This window comes from Dermochelys coriacea, chromosome 18 (assembly GCF_009764565.3).
Source record: "Dermochelys coriacea isolate rDerCor1 chromosome 18, rDerCor1.pri.v4, whole genome shotgun sequence".
NCBI lineage: Eukaryota > Metazoa > Chordata > Testudines > Dermochelyidae > Dermochelys > Dermochelys coriacea.
In genome coordinates this window covers 22,273,532-22,292,548 of record NC_050085.1, presented here as the reverse complement: position 1 = coordinate 22,292,548, position 19,017 = coordinate 22,273,532, and the positions used below count along the sequence as shown (strand labels likewise).

The 19,017-nt window shown below is 44.0% G+C and overlaps 2 protein-coding genes across 8 annotated transcripts in view; one reads left to right on the top strand and one right to left on the bottom strand.

The window, feature by feature from the left end:
* Positions 1-19,017, bottom strand: part of THAP3 (THAP domain containing 3) — a 49,996-nt gene that overhangs the window by 15,973 nt on the left and 15,006 nt on the right. For 3 of the 7 annotated variants that reach the window (XM_043499833.1, XM_043499836.1, XM_043499834.1), the window contains one exon: positions 8,673-9,410. The exons of 2 other annotated variants lie outside the window; for them this stretch is intronic. In XM_043499833.1, coding sequence (XP_043355768.1) covers positions 9,157-9,410 — 254 coding nt within the window. In that variant the 3' untranslated portion in view covers positions 8,673-9,156. Of the gene's footprint in view, positions 1-3,581; positions 5,732-8,672; positions 9,411-17,208; positions 18,975-19,017 lie in introns of those variants that run through there. 2 more of the 7 variants (XM_043499839.1, XM_043499835.1) reach the window with 2 other exon arrangements.
* Positions 1-19,017, top strand: part of DNAJC11 (DnaJ heat shock protein family (Hsp40) member C11) — a 73,650-nt gene that overhangs the window by 45,252 nt on the left and 9,381 nt on the right. Inside the window, exons 5-9 of the mRNA XM_043499832.1 lie at positions 738-866; positions 1,983-2,105; positions 8,443-8,516; positions 10,723-10,912; positions 12,507-12,592. Of these exons, the coding sequence (XP_043355767.1) occupies positions 738-866; positions 1,983-2,105; positions 8,443-8,516; positions 10,723-10,912; positions 12,507-12,592 (602 nt within the window). The remainder of the gene's footprint in view (positions 1-737; positions 867-1,982; positions 2,106-8,442; positions 8,517-10,722; positions 10,913-12,506; positions 12,593-19,017) is intronic.

Genomic DNA, 19,017 nt, shown 5'->3' with positions numbered 1-19,017 from the left:
CTAACACGGCTGCTACTCTGAAACCTACAGTTATTTGTACGAATGCAACAGCAGCCAGCCAAAAAGACTGATTCTCAGGCAGGGCCTATGTGGCCTAGAGAGGAAAATGTTTTACACCTCCTAAACGTATCCTAAAATGCTACCTTCTTCAAGCACTCCTGTTGATTATAAGAATCAAATTCATTCGATCAGGGAACAGAGCCAATAGCATGTGACTTATATGATCCGTGGTAACCAGCTAACACAGCTCAAATTTAGGTTGTTTCAAATATTTCAGAAGAGGAGGTGAACTTCTAGTTCAGTTTCATTGAAAAGATTAATTACAAAATCAGTGGGTTGGGTTTTACAAAATTGAAGGGGGACAGTCAATTCTGAGGAAATAAAAATCCTGCTTCTGTCTGAAAATGTTCTTCCTACTTCTATTATGTATAACATCTTAAATAAATATTTTATCTGCTATTGTTATAAAAAACACAGTAAATACTTCAGTCTGTTCAGTTTGTTTATTTTGTGTCTCTGACAATGCTTTGCCATCTCTCTGCATAATCACTCAGTTTCCTGCTTTGTTTATCGGAGCCTTTTCATGCAGTATAAGGGTGGGAAAACATTTTAAAATGTGGGGGAGGGGGAATTGATGTTTTTAAGTTGTAATACGTCTATAAAGGAGGAGGAATCCTTCAGCTTATATACATTGAACATATTAGTGCTAGGAACTTGTTTTGCTTGTCTCTCCCCAGGGAACGATTAGTGTTGGAATAGATGCCACTGACCTCTTTGATCGTTATGATGAAGAATATGAAGATGTTCCAGGGAGCAGCTTTCCCCAGATTGAAATTAACAAAATGCACATATCCCAGTCCATTGAGGTAAAGTGAAATAAATACCAATGCAAGTATAAAGAAGGCTCTGAGTTAATGAGGCATAACAGCACACAGCACCACAAAATTGAACATGGCTCGGGGGGGGGGGGGGGGGTTCTCCTCTTTATTTATGAAGGGAAGGGATGCAATTACCTGCTTTAGGGGAATGGGGCGTGGAGATTCAGTTACAGTGGGGTCATGTGTTGACATGATCTCATACATTTTTGAGGACACAAATGCCAGAGTTTTGGCTCCAGTTTGCATGCTACAAAGGCTCTGCCTCCACTGCTAGCAAGTTTCCTTAGCTAGAATAGACTGGCTGCTGGGCTAACCGTTTATTTCTCAAACACATTTTCAAAGCGATGTTTAAAATGTAAACACAAATTTCAAGGACAGACACTGGCCTTCTGTATTTAAGAATGTGCTCCGGTGTGGGTCCCGTCCCTTGCCTTCCCAGGAGTTAATACGTGGTAGTCTCACTATCTTGTTACCTGAAACTGGATTTATAGAGTTGGTTGATTTGCCTGGTAGTTCCTGAAGGCTTCGGAACCCAAATCCAAAGCAACAGGTTGCACTTCAATGAGCATGAATAGTCAAAGGCTTCTGTTTCACTTCTGAACTGAGTAAAAAGGACACTGGGGCATTGGTTCAGTACTGACCAATAGGAAGAGTGCCACATGCTGAATTATCATGATTACTTGCTGCTTCACTCTGATGCTCCTTAAAGGTCTCCCACTGAGGTATTAATCCAGTGTGACCCTGTATGACTTGTGAGATCTGACAGGATCGCAGTCCAAGGTGTAGGGTTGTAAGTATGTTTGCATAAATGTGCAAATAATGTTGTTTTGTGCTGTAAGAGTGCCACTTATCTGTATGCTGCACTCTTGTTTTGTAAAGTTTGACTATAGAACTTAGTCTGGTGGCTACACACAGTTCAAATACCCAGGAAATGGAATTGAGAGAAAGGTAACACTGTTTGGATAATTACATGTCCCTATATGCTTATAAACTCTCCAATCATGTGCAGTTTTGGCTATGTCCTTGCAATGTGTTCATTAGGTTTTTGTAATAGAGGTTGCTAATAACTCAAATTAATCCAATAACAATAAATTTATTTTCCAGGCTCCACTGACTGCCACAGACACAGCGATACTCTCCGGCAGCCTCTCCACCCAAAATGGGAATGGAGGTGGATCAATTAACCTTGCTCTTAGACGGGTCACATCCCCCAAGGGATGGGGAGAGGTAAGAGCATCAACTGTGTGGTTTTTTTTTTTTTTTCTTCCCACCAGCCTATTTCTAGTCAGTTGTATGAGTTCTTTATCCCCATTTATGCAGTAAGTTGTAAACCAAAATGAAGAAACTGTGCTGGAGTTTGAGAAATCTTGGTTGACTAGTTATTCAGAGCACTGGATGCTACTCGCCTGAGACCACAGACCGGGTTTTTGTTGCTCAAATAAAGCTATAGGGAAAACCGACTTGACTCCAGTCAAGTGTGATATAAATAGCTGCAAGCCCCATGTTGTCAGTTACCGGCTCTCTCTCTATGAGAACAGAAATTAAATATTACTGAGGAAAGTGGCTTTGATATGAGGCATCTCTCAACAGAGGGTGTGGTGGCAGCAGTTTCAGCTGAAGATGGCTGCATTCCTTCCTGATCTTTCATGGCATCTACGTGGCTTGGTTACATCCACTAGGTCAGTTTGATTAGCAGGGTCTGATTTGTTTAGTCAAGAAAATTGTTTAAACCTGCTTATCAAAGGTGAATGCACTCTCACAGAAAAATGATAAAAGACCAAACCACTATATCTCCCTGGGGTGAACACTTTTCGCAACACTTTTCACTCCATATTTGTCCTCTCAGTCTTCATCCTCAATGGAAACCTGCATGATATCTTCAAAAGAGGAGTCTGGGAGCTTAAATTCAATTTTGTTTGATACTAAAAATCATGGTCTTAATAAAAAGACACTGGATTTATGAAAAAAGAAAAGGAGGACTTGTGACACCTTAGAGACTAACACATTTATTTGAGCAGAAGCTTTTGTGAGCTACAGCTCACTGCATCGGATACATTCATCAGATGGATTTATGGTTTCTTACAACAATCTGTAACCCACTAGTCCCCTTTTTTTGTCCTATGACTGTGGGGGTATTAATTGGCCACTTCACCTTAAATGGTCCTTTAGAATATGTGTTTATTACTTGTGCTAAACAATCTGTTCCACCTTGTATTTAGTTGTGACACTCTGAGTACCTTTTCCAGACCTGAAGAAGAGCTCTGTGTAGCTCAAAAGCTTCTCTCTTTCACCAAGAGACATACATTCAGTAAAAGATATTACCTCACCCCCGCCCCCCCCCCGGTCTCTCTAATATCCTGGGACCAACATGGCTACAACAACATGGCAGCTATCAAAGATGCTGGCTGTTCTGCAGAAATAGTGTCGGAGTTTTATGGTAACTGCAGCTGTATTTTCCTCTCTGTGGTCCCTCAAGGGCATCCATGTAAAGGTTTCTGGCTTCCCACCAGCATTTCTCCTTGGTGCAGACCTGTGTGTCATTCTTTTCTGACCAGTGTTTTAAGACTGCACAGCTCACTGATGCACACTGTGATATCCCCAGCAAGCCAGACTGCCTAAAGGGCCAGTGCCTGCACTTTGCTTTCCTCTGAAGCCTCTGACCAGTGTATTGTGAGCAGTTACAAATGACCACTCAGCTCCTTCAAGCAAGTACATTTATTTTGAAGGTAAAAGCATTACAGAGAAAGCATCTAAAAACAATCAAAGACTCCATATGCATGCTAAACAACTTACCCCCGAGGGAACTCCCAACTCCAACAAGGGTTCTAGTAGTTGTCAGTCCTTCAAACTCCACAACTTATGGTTACAAGTTCATATCAGTCTTTAGATCAGCAACCAGAACCTAGACTAGGCAGCTCAGCATTTCTTTATACAGCTTAGGCCTTTGATCTCTAGTATGCAGGAACAGGTAATCACCAGTTGATGGCCCTCTCCTCAGCTGTTGCTTCCAAAAGCTGAGGTTTTTTGCATAACCAGATTTGTGGCATTTGCATTAAGTACTCCACGGGGATTCCCCAGGGAACCCATTTAATATGTATTGTCCCAAAAGTCCATGCTTGTCTGGCACATTTCATTAAAGTCCTTTGAATTCTTTACAATTCCCAAGTCTGTCATCTGTCACAGAAAGGTTGAGGGATTTTAGTTTATTTAATCTTCCAACTTTACAAATTCCCACCTTGTACAAAATCCAAGACTCCTTCCTGTTGCATGTTCCAAGAGCTATGAAACATTAAGATCCAATACCCAGTGACCTTACTCCTCTTTTCTTTTCAGAAGGTGAGGAAGACAAACTGAGACAAATCCAGTACCTTAAATGTGTTTAAAATTAGGGTAACAGACTCCAGCTTGTGGTACTCCACAGTCCTAGAAAATCTGTGATAAGCAGTACACGTAGGAATCCAAAAGCAATAGCTATAGTGCTCATTATGACATAAGGGTCCAGTCGTATAGATGGCATCTTTTCAGTCACATGCAGTCCCTCTTCCCATCTATCTCTGTTTCTGAATCTGATGGAAAACAAATGACTGTAAATAAACTTATAATAAACCTACGTAAGAGAACAAGGACTCAAGGAACAAGAACTGATTCTGGAATTTCTCCCCATTGAAAGGTAGCCAGTTTAACAACTGTTTCTGCTGATGAGACTGAACAGTGCCAAATTAACATTGAATTGCAGCCTTGAAAGTCACCCAGACTAGTAAATGAAACAGCAAGAGCATTCTACAGACTGCAGTACTGTGCTGTAACAGACGTGCTGACAGGGTTTAACGTGAGACTCCTGAGAACTCCTTCCAGTCACCTGTGAGATCTATAAACAATGCAGTGGAACAAAATGCAAATACAAAGAAATAAGCATTGAAGCCAAGGACTTGCATCTTCAGAGGGCAGCAGCCGTTTGTTGGATGGCATCACCTATTTCAGGGAATCCTCCTGCTTCTAGCCCCTCTTCACAAGTTTGGGAATGAGGTCCTTTGGCTGACCGCAGAAGTAAAAACAAAGTTGGAATGAAAGCTAGTGACAATAGATAACCCCTTTAAAGAAGGAGCTAGTAGCTGGGGGTTCTGCAATGGAGTGTTACCTCTTGTAGTGAACCCTTCCCTGTACTAGCACTGAGGATGTTGCTGTATGAGTGGAACTCGGAGGTAAGTCTCTCTTCTCTGAGATGGTGCCTCCATCAGGTTGCTCCCAAACCATCTTCGCTTTCAAAGAGGATCTTGAGCTGCTTCTGTGCACATTGCAGGGCCTGTGTTCCTGCTTTGAGATCTTGCTTGGAACGTATGGTTTGATGGTTTTTAACACCGTTTGTTTTCCTCCCTTTTTCTTGTCCCTGCAGCTCCTCTTCTAGCTGGTGGTGGCAATGTTGGCACTGGTTCTTAATGCCACTCACTTAGGCTATGTCTACATAGCTCTTGGCAGCAAGTCTCCCAGCCTGGGGTGATTGGCTTCGGCTGGCAGGGCTTGCACTTGGGCTCAAAAAATAGCTGTGTAGACAGTGCTTTGAAGCTGTGGCTAGGCTCTGAGAGGGTGGGCTTCAAAGCACTGCCTACACAACTATTTTTTGAGCCCTAATGCAAGCCCATGCCTATCACCCCAGACTGGGAGGCCTGTCAGTCTTATCCAGGGAGTGCCACCTGGTAGAAAACCTAGATTCAAGTAAGCTGGGGGAGTGAATAGCTGTTTCTAAACTGTCAACAGCAGAACACCATTAGTTTAGAGATGCAGCCAGCTTCTTCTTTCGAGTGCCCAGCCTTCAAGAGTCGCTACAGGAAGCACTATGTTCTCAGGATGTTGAACTGTAAAGTGAGACCTAGATTCATCAGCAGTGTCATGGAGTTTGCTAAAGACTCTCTTAGGAACAAAAGCAAATGTGTCCTGGAATTGGAGTTTCTCAAAATTAAAATGCTAATTCCAAATGCAGGTTTGTGTGGTGGAAGTTAATGGACTGGCAGGTTGGGAGTCTGTGAGGATTTCTATAACACAAGGCACTGCATGTATGCGCCCAAATGCAAGCTCTACTGAGTTTGCAGTGTGGAGTAATGTATTAAGCATGGAACTGGGAGACAGGACTTCTGAGCTGTTATCACGGCTCTGCGACTTACTTGCTGTGCGGCCATGGGTAATTCACTTTCCCCCCCTTAGTGTATGAGTCCCTACTTGCGCTACTGGAACAGTACCTGCCTAGCTATCTCCTGGTGTGTGTCAGGATTGTTTTAGTTTGTACAGCTCTCAGATTGTGAAGCGCTAGCTATGAATAATAATGTACACTTACTTATCCTCCATTTGGGTGCAGGGGGAAGGAAAGCTGGAGGGGCAAAGCTATACTAAGCTCAATGTAACGCTGGCTTGAGCAGTTTGGGTGAATCCGTGAATATACATTGTTGTGAGTTTCAATGGCCATTAATTTGGAATGCCACCCAGGGTCTCTAGAAGATGCACAGTGTACATTCGAAGTCACAAACCCTAGGATTGGGTTGGCTGGCTTTAGATGGCTTAAAGTCTATGTTTGTTTGTTTAAGATGAAGTGTACATCAGGACACTGGACCATTATCTTAAATGACAGAAAAAGTTCCCAGTTTCTTAGTACCTTTCAGTGCAAATTATGCCCATGTGGTCTAGCTTGTAGCAATAACATTTAATGACCCAAAGTGATTCAAAAGGAAAGACCTAAGAAATATTTAATCCAGGCTACAAGATCGCTGTCCTGTCTCTGAAATACCAGCTTCCTCTAGAATCCAAGGATCCATATGTTGTTTTACAGCATTTTGTCATATACTAATCCTATAATGCAGCATTAGAGACAATGGTGCTGTGACTGGGGTCCGAGTGGGGACCAGCTATGGTTCCTCAATTAGGGTGAACTGCAAAGAATGGGGCAGACAATCCCCATAAAGCTGGTGGATATTCCAATACTTAGATTTACCAAGCCAGCATAAAACAGCTTCTTTATTACATTACTGGTTACTCAGAAGTCTAAACAACACAGTTCCCTTAAAGTGATCCAGCCTCAGGCTTCCATCCAGATACCTCAATCAAATATTCCTGAAAATCTTATTTCATCATATAAAAGAAAAGGTTCAAACAAGATAGAGAGTATGGTTAAAAGATCAATACGTACAGACATGAGTTCAGTTCATTGAGGTTTAGATTCATAGCAGAGATGGTGTTGCAAAGAGTTCCTTTAGAATTCAGTTCAGAGGTTATAGTCCAATGTTCAAATATCATATTCAGGATGTACCAACATAACTGGGACTTCAATCTTGTGATTCAAACTTCCCCTGATGAAGCTTAAGCAGATCTGAGATGACAGAATCAGGACCCAAGGATCTTTTATTCAATTTCATGTCCTCTTTGACAAGTTGGGAGTTCCTCCGGGAACAAAAGGTAATTAGGATGACTTTTGAAGGCGGTCCATCACTGGTACTTAGCTAAAGAATTAACATAAGGCAATTTGCTTGTTCCTCCACCATTCACAGTACATTTCAAAGAGAGATGAATACTGAGATATCCCATGTTTACAATTCATTTAAATGCTAGGATGTTCTTTTGATCTCTGAACTATCAGCATACAACATAGACAGGGACTGTTGATTACATTGTGGACCCTATTCACACATATGTAAATACACAAACATTATTCCTCCATGTATCTTTTGAGGGTTATTTATTTTGCAGGATGTTTAACCTTTCTGGTCATGCATCACAGGTGCTAAGAACTGTAAGGAGGTGTCTCTCTGAGAACCTCCAGATCAGACAGTGGCATGGGGGTAGGAATAGGATATGGAATCTTCCAGCTCTTCATCACCCATTCCAATCTGGCCTGGGTTGTAGTGATCACGATCTACCGGCTGTTCAGTGGACTCAGTGAGTTGGAGGTCTCAGTTACAGGAATATGAAAACATCTCTAACCTGTAAACATCAAAATTTAAAAATGAAAGGAGGCCTCTCAAGACCAAACGATTGCTTGTTCTCATGTCGTTTCTGTAGTGATTGGAGTGATTGGCAGTGCTCTGATTATAATACTCTGACTGTATAATTGGTAGATATTTTTGCTATCGTCATTGAGAGTATACAAATTGAGACCTTTTGTGTTCCTGAGCATAACACTAATAGAAAAGACAGATTGCTAAAGTGAACAGACATGAATGATTTATACTATGTTGAGGTATTTAATATGTCTATAGCATAAGGCAATGGTAAATAGAATAGGTTTCAGAGTAGCAGCCGTGTTAATCTGTATTCGCAAAAAAAAAAAAAAGGAGTACTTGTGGCACCTTAGAGACTAACGCATTTATTTGAGCATAAGCTTTCGTGAGCTACAGTTCACTTCACTGAATGCATCCGATGAAGTGAGCTGCAGCTCACGAAAGTTTATGCTCAAATAAATGTGTTAGTCTCTAAGGTGCCCCAAGTACTCCTTTTCTTTTTGTAAATAGAATAGACAGTACTGTGCAACTACTGGGAAAGATGTTCCCTTCTAACTGTTTTGTCTCTTATATTTAAACAGTTAGAGTTTGGAGCTGGAGACCTTCAGGGACCTCTGTTTGGTCTGAAGATATTTCGTAATCTTACACCAAGATGGTAAATATAAGAAACAGCTACTACTCTATAGTCCTGTTCATGAATGTTCCAGACTGAAATGTCCTTTCATATTCACTTTGGATTTGTTTATCACATAGAACATGGCAGTCCAATTTAAACCTTTCAGAGGACTTTCATATGAGGGAAAATAAAAAGATTTTATTTTATTTTGTTGTTGGTACCATGCATTTTAAGTGTACTCTGCAGGTTTTAGCAAGGATTACATCCTTTCCCATCTTTGGTCTATATTTGCTCTTGTAATGAGGTCACACTGCCGGTTTTATGTCCTCATAGTCAACTCTATGACAGTTTTGTGATCTCCTAAACACAAGAGTCTGACTTTGTTCCAGAGTCAAGCGGATGAAGAAACCAGACTGGGAGGAAACTCCTAGACAGTGTTTTCTTTAGTCATAGCGGGTGGGGAAAAACCCACACACACAGACGAACCAGAGGGAGCAGCTCGTTGCTCTATGTCAAAACTTCTTTTTCTCCACTTCACCGTGCAAGCGCTTAATTTCCTTGAGTGCAGAATTTCTGTTACAATTAGTTTAATGGCAAAAAACAGGAATTGATCCCGGTTTTAGTGGAGGGAGTGAACGGATGCTTTTTCATAACTTTTATTATTCTTTTGTGACAGTGGTTATTGCTTTAGGGATTGAGTGCTGTGGAGATGGATGCTGTTCAGTTCTTCTATTTCATCTGGTGTGTGAAGCTTTGCATACACAGCTTCAGCTTTATTGAAATGCTGTAACCAGAAGGAGGAACATTTTTCAATTTTTGAAACAACTTTCAAAGGCAACTTCTTCATTTCTTCTTTTGAGTGATCAGCAGGACTGTGTAGCTCAACAGAAAACAGCCACTTCTCAGGCAGGATTTGTAAGGGAGCAGTCAGTTCTGAGAGCATAATTTAAAAAGTTTGAATTAAATTCCTCATTTGCTTTTTTTTTAAATAGAACAACCCAGAAATAAATGAGAACATGACAAAGCGTGTGTCTGTGACCGTCTCGCATCTGATTCATTGTGTTCAGTGTTGTCACCAGTAGGAGCGTTTGGAGGGAGCAGTTTGCTTATTTTCAAAGTGAACCCAAAGCCTGTGACTTGGTTCCCCTTTCCCACCTGGGAGAACGGGTAGTAGCTCAATTTGGGATACTTGAGAGAACTAGGGGAGGGTTGTTTGTTTTTTCCCCTTTGGAGGGTAATGGAGGCAGGCTGGTATTGGCATTTATAAGTGACACAGGCTCCCAAGTAGGGAACAAGGCTAATGTAACTAAGTCTCCTCTTAATTATCTGAAAGGGGAGGAAGGGGGAAAGTAGAACTGCTAGACAACATGGATTTTTCAGAGGCTGAACTTGAAGGTCAGGTAGGTTAGGAAATAGAGGCTGCTTTGTGGGATGTCGTTAAGCTGTAAATTACAGGAATGGCTTTCTATGAAGTGGGGAGAAGAGGGAGCGAAGCTCAGGAGATCTCTTGTCACAAGCCTTGTGATGCTGTGCAGAAATAATGCTCAGTGATATTCTCCAGACTCCTGGCCTCTGCATCCAGGGCTCTTCTGGGACTCACGTGCAGGAGAGGTTCTGACATTAAGAAAGGAGATTAGAGAAGTAATGCACGGTTTGCCCTTTGCCAGGTGGTGATTTGCAAATGACCAGAACCATCCTTTTGTGCAGAAAAGTAGAAAGTAGATAATGACTGCATTTTTGCATTAAAGCCTCTTTCTCATTGGTGACCAGTGCTGTCTCCTTCCCTTTTGAGACCTTCTGGTTTTCAGACATCCCTTCTCAGAGCCCAGATTGTGACGTGGGCCCCTCGAGAGCGTATTGCTGCTGCCTCTCACTCTGGTGATGGGGAGCTGCTGGGCAGCAATAGGAGGCCTCCATAGCAGGTGGTGGTGCTGTTTCCACAGAACTGAGTCCATACCTGTTGCGCAGTAAGCGTGAGGCAAGCCTCCTTGCCAGTGTTTGCACTCCTGTTGGGCTGGCCCTAATGTTATCACGACTGACTGAATTGGAGGGTTACAGTGCTGCCAGTGTCTAATGTATGAACTGATTGCAGCTGATATTGGAGCTGAAGGATAGCGAGTGTCTACAGCATGCAGCGAATGTCTCTTGAGATTCCTGCATGCCAAAGCTCCTGGGTGACCTGGAGTTTGAGGCTGTCTAGAGTCTCTGTTCTTACTGCTTTTGATGCTCTCCTTATTTCTTGTAGCTTCATCACCACAAACTGTGCTCTTCAGTTTTCATCCCGTGGAATCCGACCAGGCCTCACGACTGTCCTGGCACGGAACCTAGATAAGAACACGATGGGCTATTTACAGTGGCGATGGGGCATCCAATCAGCCATGAATACGAGTATTGTCCGGGATACCAAAACCAGCCACTTCACAGTGGCCTTGCAGGTAAGACTCGGAGGGTTGTGCGTAATGGAGAGCAAGCTCCTTATTGATATTTGAGTGCCTCTTATAGTGCCCATTGGAAGGTAGCTTGCCCCTTTTCCATTATAATCTCTGTCAGGAATTTATGTAATTAGCACCTGTCTGAGTTTAGTTAGTGTGATAGGTTTGTGGATTACTTTGCAGCCCTCTGCCCAGAACAGATGGCTAGTATTGTAGTAGTGAGCTGGAGGACACAGCTCATAATGTTCATGTGCTGGAGATATGGAGAGCAATGTGTCAGGCTTCAGCTTCCCTGGGCTGGGAGACTGTTTCATTTCTTGGAGCATAGTTTGTGCTACTTTACTCAGTCTCTTCAGCTGACTTATGGACATAGCAGTGTTGCCACTGATTTCCATGAAATTAGTGTTCCTTCCTTCTCGATGAGGGGGGGAGAGAGGCAGGAGCAAAAGAGCTTAAAGGGAAGTTGTGAGGTTGGTGCACCCTAAAATTTGTGTCTCTGCTCAAAACAATTTTTCCAACTCCCCTTTTGCAGAATGCATTGAAAAGCAGCTGTTTGCTCTGAATTCCAACAGCAGATTCTGCTGCTGGACTCTTGCTCCTGAATGACATGTTAACAGTCTATATGATTTCTACTCAGCAGAACATGTAACCTTCCCCTCAGCATTCAGAGCAGCAAAACACACCGTGTCTAGGTGTCCATGAAAGCAGAAATGTCTCTCTCACTAGGAAGAACACATTACTTAAATGTTTTGCAGAAAGAGCAAAGCACAGTTTCAGGGCTATAGACCTGTCATATTTCTTGCTGCTCCTGTACCTAGTTAGAAATGTTCCTACAGCAGCCACTTAATTCACCAGAGCCAGAAATCTTGCAGCACGTTCCTCGCAGAAATGACCCAGTCGCTTAGGAATGTGCTTAGATCACCTGATGTGCTTCCTGCCCGGCCCAATGTTTCCAGGAGACACTTGAGAACAGCCTTGATTCTGCCTCTTCTGTGGAAAGTGACACTAATCTTCCTGCCATATGGAATGTACCCGCAAAGTGCTCTGAGCACTGCAACGAGTGCATCCACCCACCCTGTCTGCATGTGTTTGCTTTCCCAGAGTGTTGGCATGAACACTCAACCTGCTGCTCTGATGTGATCACACTAATGTAAAGACTTACGGGTCTGGGTGAGGAGCAGGGTGTTTCAGAATGGTCCCATTTGTCTGAGATCATATGGCAGTTATCAGTTTTGCTAACTAGTGGTGCCTGGAAATTTCCCAGGAACAGCAATGAAATGAGATCTTAAACCAGCTGACAGTGTCCCTTCAAGGCAGCACTTCTCCAACTGTTCTGCAGATCACTTTGCAAGAGAGTCCCTCTCTTGTTCCAAAGCCCCACTCAGTTTCGTTCTCAGTCACAAGTAAAGGCTTCACAGAGCACAGTCTAAAATTCTGTGAGTGACACTGTGAGCACAGGTGGAGGGTAGTGACATGCAGGTGGTAGCTATTGGGGTGATGTCTATCCTGCAGAAGGGACTGGAAAGGAAATTGGTGGGAGAACTCAGCTGTGGCTGATACAGCTTGTCCATGAACTCATGCCTCTCTGGTGTTTCAGCTCGGAATCCCCCACTCCTTCATGATGATCAGTTACCAGCATAAGTTTCAGGATGAGGATCAAACCCGAGTTAAAGGTTCCCTCAAGTGAGTATAAGTGGGAATGCTCCTGTGGGGCTTGCATCAGAGCATCTGGCAAGGAAACCCAGTTACTGCTGCTGTACGCCTGTGTAGTCTGTGCTCTGATGCCTGCGTATTTCTTGGTGGAAGAGCTGCTTCCCTTGATTTTTAATTCTCTCTGTTAATGTGACTAAATGAAGGGTCACAGTCTTGGGGCTAAGATGAGTCTTTGTCCTCTTCAGCTGGGGAGGTAGTACCTGTATTATTTTGATATCTGTGTATCATCACCGACAAAGTCTTGCCAGTTTGTTACTGTACTAACTGAAAAAAGCCTCCTCCATTTAGGTCCTGTATTTACATAGTTTATCACTCACTAACAAACAGCCCCTAAACATGTCTTTTTCTTGTTCCGTATTGTTTCCTGTTTTAATTTGCTGATATTTCTTCGACTAGTCTGCCTGTGGCAGCTCCACTTCAGGATGTGCATGTGCCTGTGTGCTCCTGATTGGAGACTGTCACCAGCAGAGTTTGCGCCTGCACCCTAGGTATCCTCGTGCTCCAATTTAAGGGCATAGTGTGGGGGTATGGCCCTGCTGCCACTTCAGTTCTGTCTCAACTACCTGCAGCTTGAGACAGAGCATTGGCTATAGTTAGCCATATGGCATGTTGCATGTCTCTTACTGTTTCTTCTTAGTGATTTTCTTTATATATCTATATATTTATATATCTGTATATTTTCCCGTTGTTTAGCACACTGTAGCATCCCCCCGTTTCATTTGCCCGAACTGGGTATTTGTTTTCTTCTTGGGCCACAATCCATGTCCTCGAGTAATGGGTTATGTTCAAAACCCCTGGCTTCAAACCCTGCCAGACCTGCCATAGGTCTTTTCCCTGCAGTGACAGACATTCAAGTGGGTCAACTCCCTGGGAAAAACTCACATCCCATCAAAATGTAAGATCTGCTCAGGATTTAAAAGCAAGTCTAAAATACTGAGGGAGAACAGACTAAAACTCTGATGGAGTGTGTTCTGAGACCTGGAGGGTCTGAGTCACGCCCTATACGTCCGATTCGGTTGCACAGAGAGCTCTGGCCACCGTCACTGCTGTGGCGGGAAGCAAAGACCCTGGGGCCCCTTTAGAACCATCCAGATCCTAAAAAAGGAGATATCCCATTCTGGAGAATGGGTTAAGAGAAGAGAAAAGTCACCTCTGGGTCCAGGCCTCAGGAGACCTCACATCCCAACACAGGTACTGCTGAGGCTCTTTCTCGACCTCGACCCCCCTTACCCCCCACTGCTACCAAGATCCTGACACTGGCTAAAAAGACAACACTGCATACTGAGAAACCGTCAGGTAAACAACCTCAAGTGGCATTGGCACTGGACTCGGTGCCTTTGAAGCACAAGGACTCTAAGGACAAGCTGAAATCATGGTATCTGCCAGCCAGCCAGCCGAGAAGGGTGCACGGATTGCACTTATCACCTGACTTCTGGGGGGCCCCTGTCCACAGTCCCTGGTACCATACTGGCTTCTGTTCCATGAGGACCTGGGAGGAATCTGAGTGACCATTGCTGAGGGGTCCCTAGAGAGATGCTCTGCCAGTGCTGACTTACCTCCCGGAGTCTGCTTAACCTCTGGTCCTGCCATTGACATTGGTGACTCGTCCTCCAGTACCATCATGGTCACCAGCCTCACACAAACTCTGAGGCTACTGAGAAGGATTTCCAGCCAGTACCGAGACATCCTCTGGTATCATCTAACCAGCCAAACAAGTGTTGGTCTCCAGTACTGATGCCATTATTGGGCCTCTCTGGCCTTCTGTACTAACTCGAGCACTGGCACTGGTGGATACGGCGATGACACCCCATCTGATTCCGAGGGGTCTATAGAAGGCTCTTCTACTTTCCTGTTCCAGACTCCTTCCCTTGAGGTGCACCCCGAGGAATAAGTTCCAACTGGAGAGATACCTGGCAACCCTGGGATTCTGCTCCCTCCCTTACACTGCACCACAGTGGGGTTATTGGAATCTGTGGGCCCCTGATGGTGACCAGGTATACTGGGTCCCATATTCGCAAAAAGAAAAGGAGTACTTGTGGCACCTTAGAGACTAACAAATTTAAAAAATTCCACTCTATACGGCTAAATTCAGTGCCTTGCATAATGACAGGTTTCAGAGTAGCAGCCGTGTTAGTCTGTATTCGCAAAAAGAAAAGGAGTACTTTGGCACCTTAGAAATTTGTTAGTCTCTAAGGTGCCACAAGTACTCCTTTTCTTTTTGCGAATACAGACTAACATGGCTGCTACTCTGAAATGGGTCCCATATTGTAAGAGGGCATGTGAGGATCAACAACCGCCACCCTGGTTCTTGTTCCACAGGAGGATCTCACAGAGGACCAAGAGCCAGAAGAGAAAGAAGAGAGATTACCTTCCCACAAATTTTCCTCCTCACCAGACAACACTACTGTGCCTCCCTGCCATTTTATGCTGAATATTTATGATTTCAAGGCCTTTCAAGGTCTTCTGAAATGGATACCTTCCAAGAGACTTTACAAATTCCACTGGAGGAGATGAAGGATCCCCAGAATTCCCTGTTGGACATCCTCCATTTGTCTGCTTAGGGCAAAATCACCTTGCCCATCAATTTAATTGATGCATAGATTCAAAGGCCTGAAGGGAGGGACCATTGTGATCGTTTAGTCTGACCTGTATAACGCAGACCATAGAACTTCCCCCAAATTATTCGTAAAGCAGATTTTTTAGAAAAACATCCAATTTTGATTTTAAAATGGTCAGTGATGGAGACTCCACCACAACCCTTGGTAAATTGTTCCAATGGTTAAATACCTTCACTGTCAAAAATGTACACCTTATTTCAGTCTGAATTTGCCTGGCTTCAGCTTCCAGCCACTGGATTGTGTTAGATGTTTCTCTGCTAGATTGGAGAGTCCATTATTAAATATTTGTTCCCTATGTAGATGCCTATAGACTGTAATTGTCACCATTTAACTTTTTCTTTGTTGGACTCAAAGAACTCAGTCTAGATAGTTTATCGCTACACTGCATGTTTCTTATCTTGTGGCTCTTCTCTGAACCTGCTCCAGTTTAACACATTGAATTGTGGGCCCCAGAACTGGACACAGTATTCCAGCAATAGTTGCATCAATGCCAAAAGCAGAGTAAAATAATCTCTCTCTTCCTACACAAGATTCCTGTTTCTACATCCCAGGATCAAATTAGCTCTTTTGGCCACTGCAGCACCTTGGAACCTCATGTCCAGCTGATTGTCCACCACAATTCCTTCAGTCTATAAATAGGACGGCCTACATTCTTTGTTCCTAAATGTACATATTTACATTTAGATGTATTAAAACACATCATTTGCTTGCACCTAGTTTACCAAGCGATCCAGATTGCTCTGAGACCTGTCCTCTTCGCTATTTACCACTCCCCCAATTTTTGTGTCATCTGCAAACTTTATCAGTGATGGTTTTATGTTGTCTTTCAGGTCATTGATAAAAATGTTAAATAGCACAGGGACAAGAACCAATCCCTGTGGGATCCCACTGGATACACTCTAACTTGATGATGATTTCCCATTTACAGTTATATTTTGAGACCTATAAGTTAGCCAGTTTTTAATCCATTTAATGTGTGCCATGTTAATTTTATATTATACTAGTTTTTTTATCAACATGTGTGATACCAAATCAATGACTATCTGCTGGCCTCGGCCTTTATGGCTCTGCAAATTCCAGCTACCGTGCTAACTAAGTGTAAACTGACTGACAAAAATATTATATACCACCCAGAGGCTTGGAGTATATTTTTTTCTCCCATCCTACACCCAGCTCCCTTGTTGTCAAGGCTGTTAATGAATGCACTTGTCAGGTGGGTATTCAGTGACTCCCCAGCCAAGTCACACATAATCTGTGTGTGAAACAAATCCCTTCTGGGGTACACCGTCCAAAAATGGCCTCAATGTCCTGCAGCCCTCCCTGGGCTCAGCCTTTAATAGTCCAACAGGGCCCATCATGGTACTCTCTCTGTTGGCGTCAATCTGCAGCCCTCCCAAGGCTCAGGCCCCAATTAGTCCAACTGCGGCCTATCACAGTACCCCCTCTGTTGGTGCATCTTCCTGTAGCCCTCCTGGACTCAGTCTTTAACCAGCCCAAGGGGGCCCATCATGGTATCCTTGCGTGGTCTGGCTAGGTTGGCAAGATTCCTTCTCTGGAATTGAGCAGCACCCCAGGGGCTTCTTCCCTGGGGAATCCTTGCCTCTATTTGAGTCCTCAGTGACCCCCAGCCTTCCTGCTAAGCCACCCCTCTTGGACTCAGTTCGCTGACCACAGCTCCCCGCTGAGTCAGTCCCAGTGTGGCCCCCTTCCCTGGGGTGCCAGAGTTCTAATTCCTTTCCTTAGGGCATAGCAACTTCCTCCAGTGGCTGGGGGGGGTGCAGTCCCACCCACTGCTCCTTGTCCTGACCCAAGGACCCTTTAAGTATAGGAGCCTTGTGCTGCATCCCTTTACTAATTACTAAAGTTAAGATTTTGTCACAGTTATTCTTAGTAAAAGTCAGGGACAGGTCACGGGCAATAAATAAAAATTCACAGAAGCCTGTGACCTGTCCCTTACTTTTACTAAAAATAACTGTGACAAAATGGGGCTGATGGGGAATGAGAGTCGGAGTCCTGCTGCGGGAGGAGAGAGGAGGGGTCCAGCTCCTGTGGCGCCTGGGAGCTCCAAGGCTGGCGGCCTGGAGTGGTGAGGGTGGCAGTTTGGTGGAAAGATCCAAAAGAAGTCTGTGTGGGAGTTCCATTGTCACAGCCTTCTCACACAAGGATCATCACCTCAGTGCTTCCCTATTGGGCTGGGGTGCGCACTTCCAGGAGTTCACAGCTCAGGACAAATGGACCAACTGAGGAAATCCTTGTTACACTTGCCAGCCCTTCCTTACCCACATCTGGGGGAACCCAGTCATCATAATGCTGGCCAACAGAGCAGCTGTGTATTCTATCATTTGGTAAGGAGGAGAAAGATCCTTTTGTTTTGAGTCAGAAAAACTATGGAACTGGTGCATATCACACCACATATAGATCTCAGTGGAAAACCTACTACAAGGAAAACCTACCTACAGAAGTGGAAATGTTTCCACTGATCTATAACTCCTCTTGAGTCTCATGTGATGCACATTCTCAATTATCTGCCAAATTTAAAAATCATTGAATTATTGCTGAGCTTGGTTAAGGTTCACCTTGCTGCCATCACAGCTTTTCACCCCCCTTGAGGAGTTTTCAGTTCTTCAGACACCTGACTGTGATGATGATTATTAAGTGCCTGTTCAACATTTTTCCTCCTGTCAAAAAACCCACTCCACCATGGGATCTCAGTTTAGTCTTTAATGTGCAGAAGAAACCTCAGTTTGAACCTATGGGGAGCTGATCCCTCCTTCCTTTGTCCCTCAGCCAGGAAGAGTGTTGGAGAGATAGGAGCCCTGATGGTTGACCCACTATATACGGTGTTCTGTCATAATAAGGTGACACTACATCCACACCCTCGCTTTCTACCTAAAGTTTATTCAGAGTCCCACATTTATCAGGAGATTCACCCACCAGTGTTTCACCCCAAGCCTCACTCTTCAAGAGATGAAATGAGCCACCATACATTGAATGTTAGAAGAGCTCACCTTTTACCGTGACAGAACTGACTCCCTTAGGGCTTTCCCAAGGCTTTTCAGCTCTGTTGTGGAACGAATAAAAGGACATCCATTCTCCACCCAAAGACTGTTGTAGGATGCTTCTTAAGCTGTTACGAAGCGTTGGGGGTTTGTCACCCTCTTAAAATGATAGTTTATTCCACTAGGTCTCAATCTCAGAGTGGCCTTACTGAAAAACATCCTGTCTCAGACATCTGCAGGGCAGCCACCTGATCTTTGGTGCATGTTTTTCCAGCACTATGCTCCTGTGCTTGCTTCCAGAGCTGACGTGGCTTTTGGTGACCCTGTTCTATGATCCATACTAAATCAGCCTCCTCAGCACGCTCCTCCCACACTCAGGATCTCCTGAAGTGAGACCCCTTAGGGACACTACTCAAAGAAGAAGGGGAGGTGACTGACGTGGTATGGTAACTGGAGTTCCTCAAGATGCGTCTCTATGGGTGCTCCACTACCTCTGCCTCTTCCCATCTGCCTTTCAGTCTTGCTAGACTTCCGTGGTTGAGAAGGAATTGGAGTGAAGGCAGTTCTTCCATCCCCTCTGCCCACCCATATACCCTTGCACTGGAGCACAAGGATATCTAGGGTGCAGTCATGGACCCGCGTACACTGCTGGCGAAAATCTCTGATCACGCACATCTATAAGAACTCCAGTTACTGCAGAAGGTTCGTAACCTCTCCTTTGTGATATGTGGTGAACTACAATAAACAGAATTGGATATTAAAAGAAAAACTGGAGACA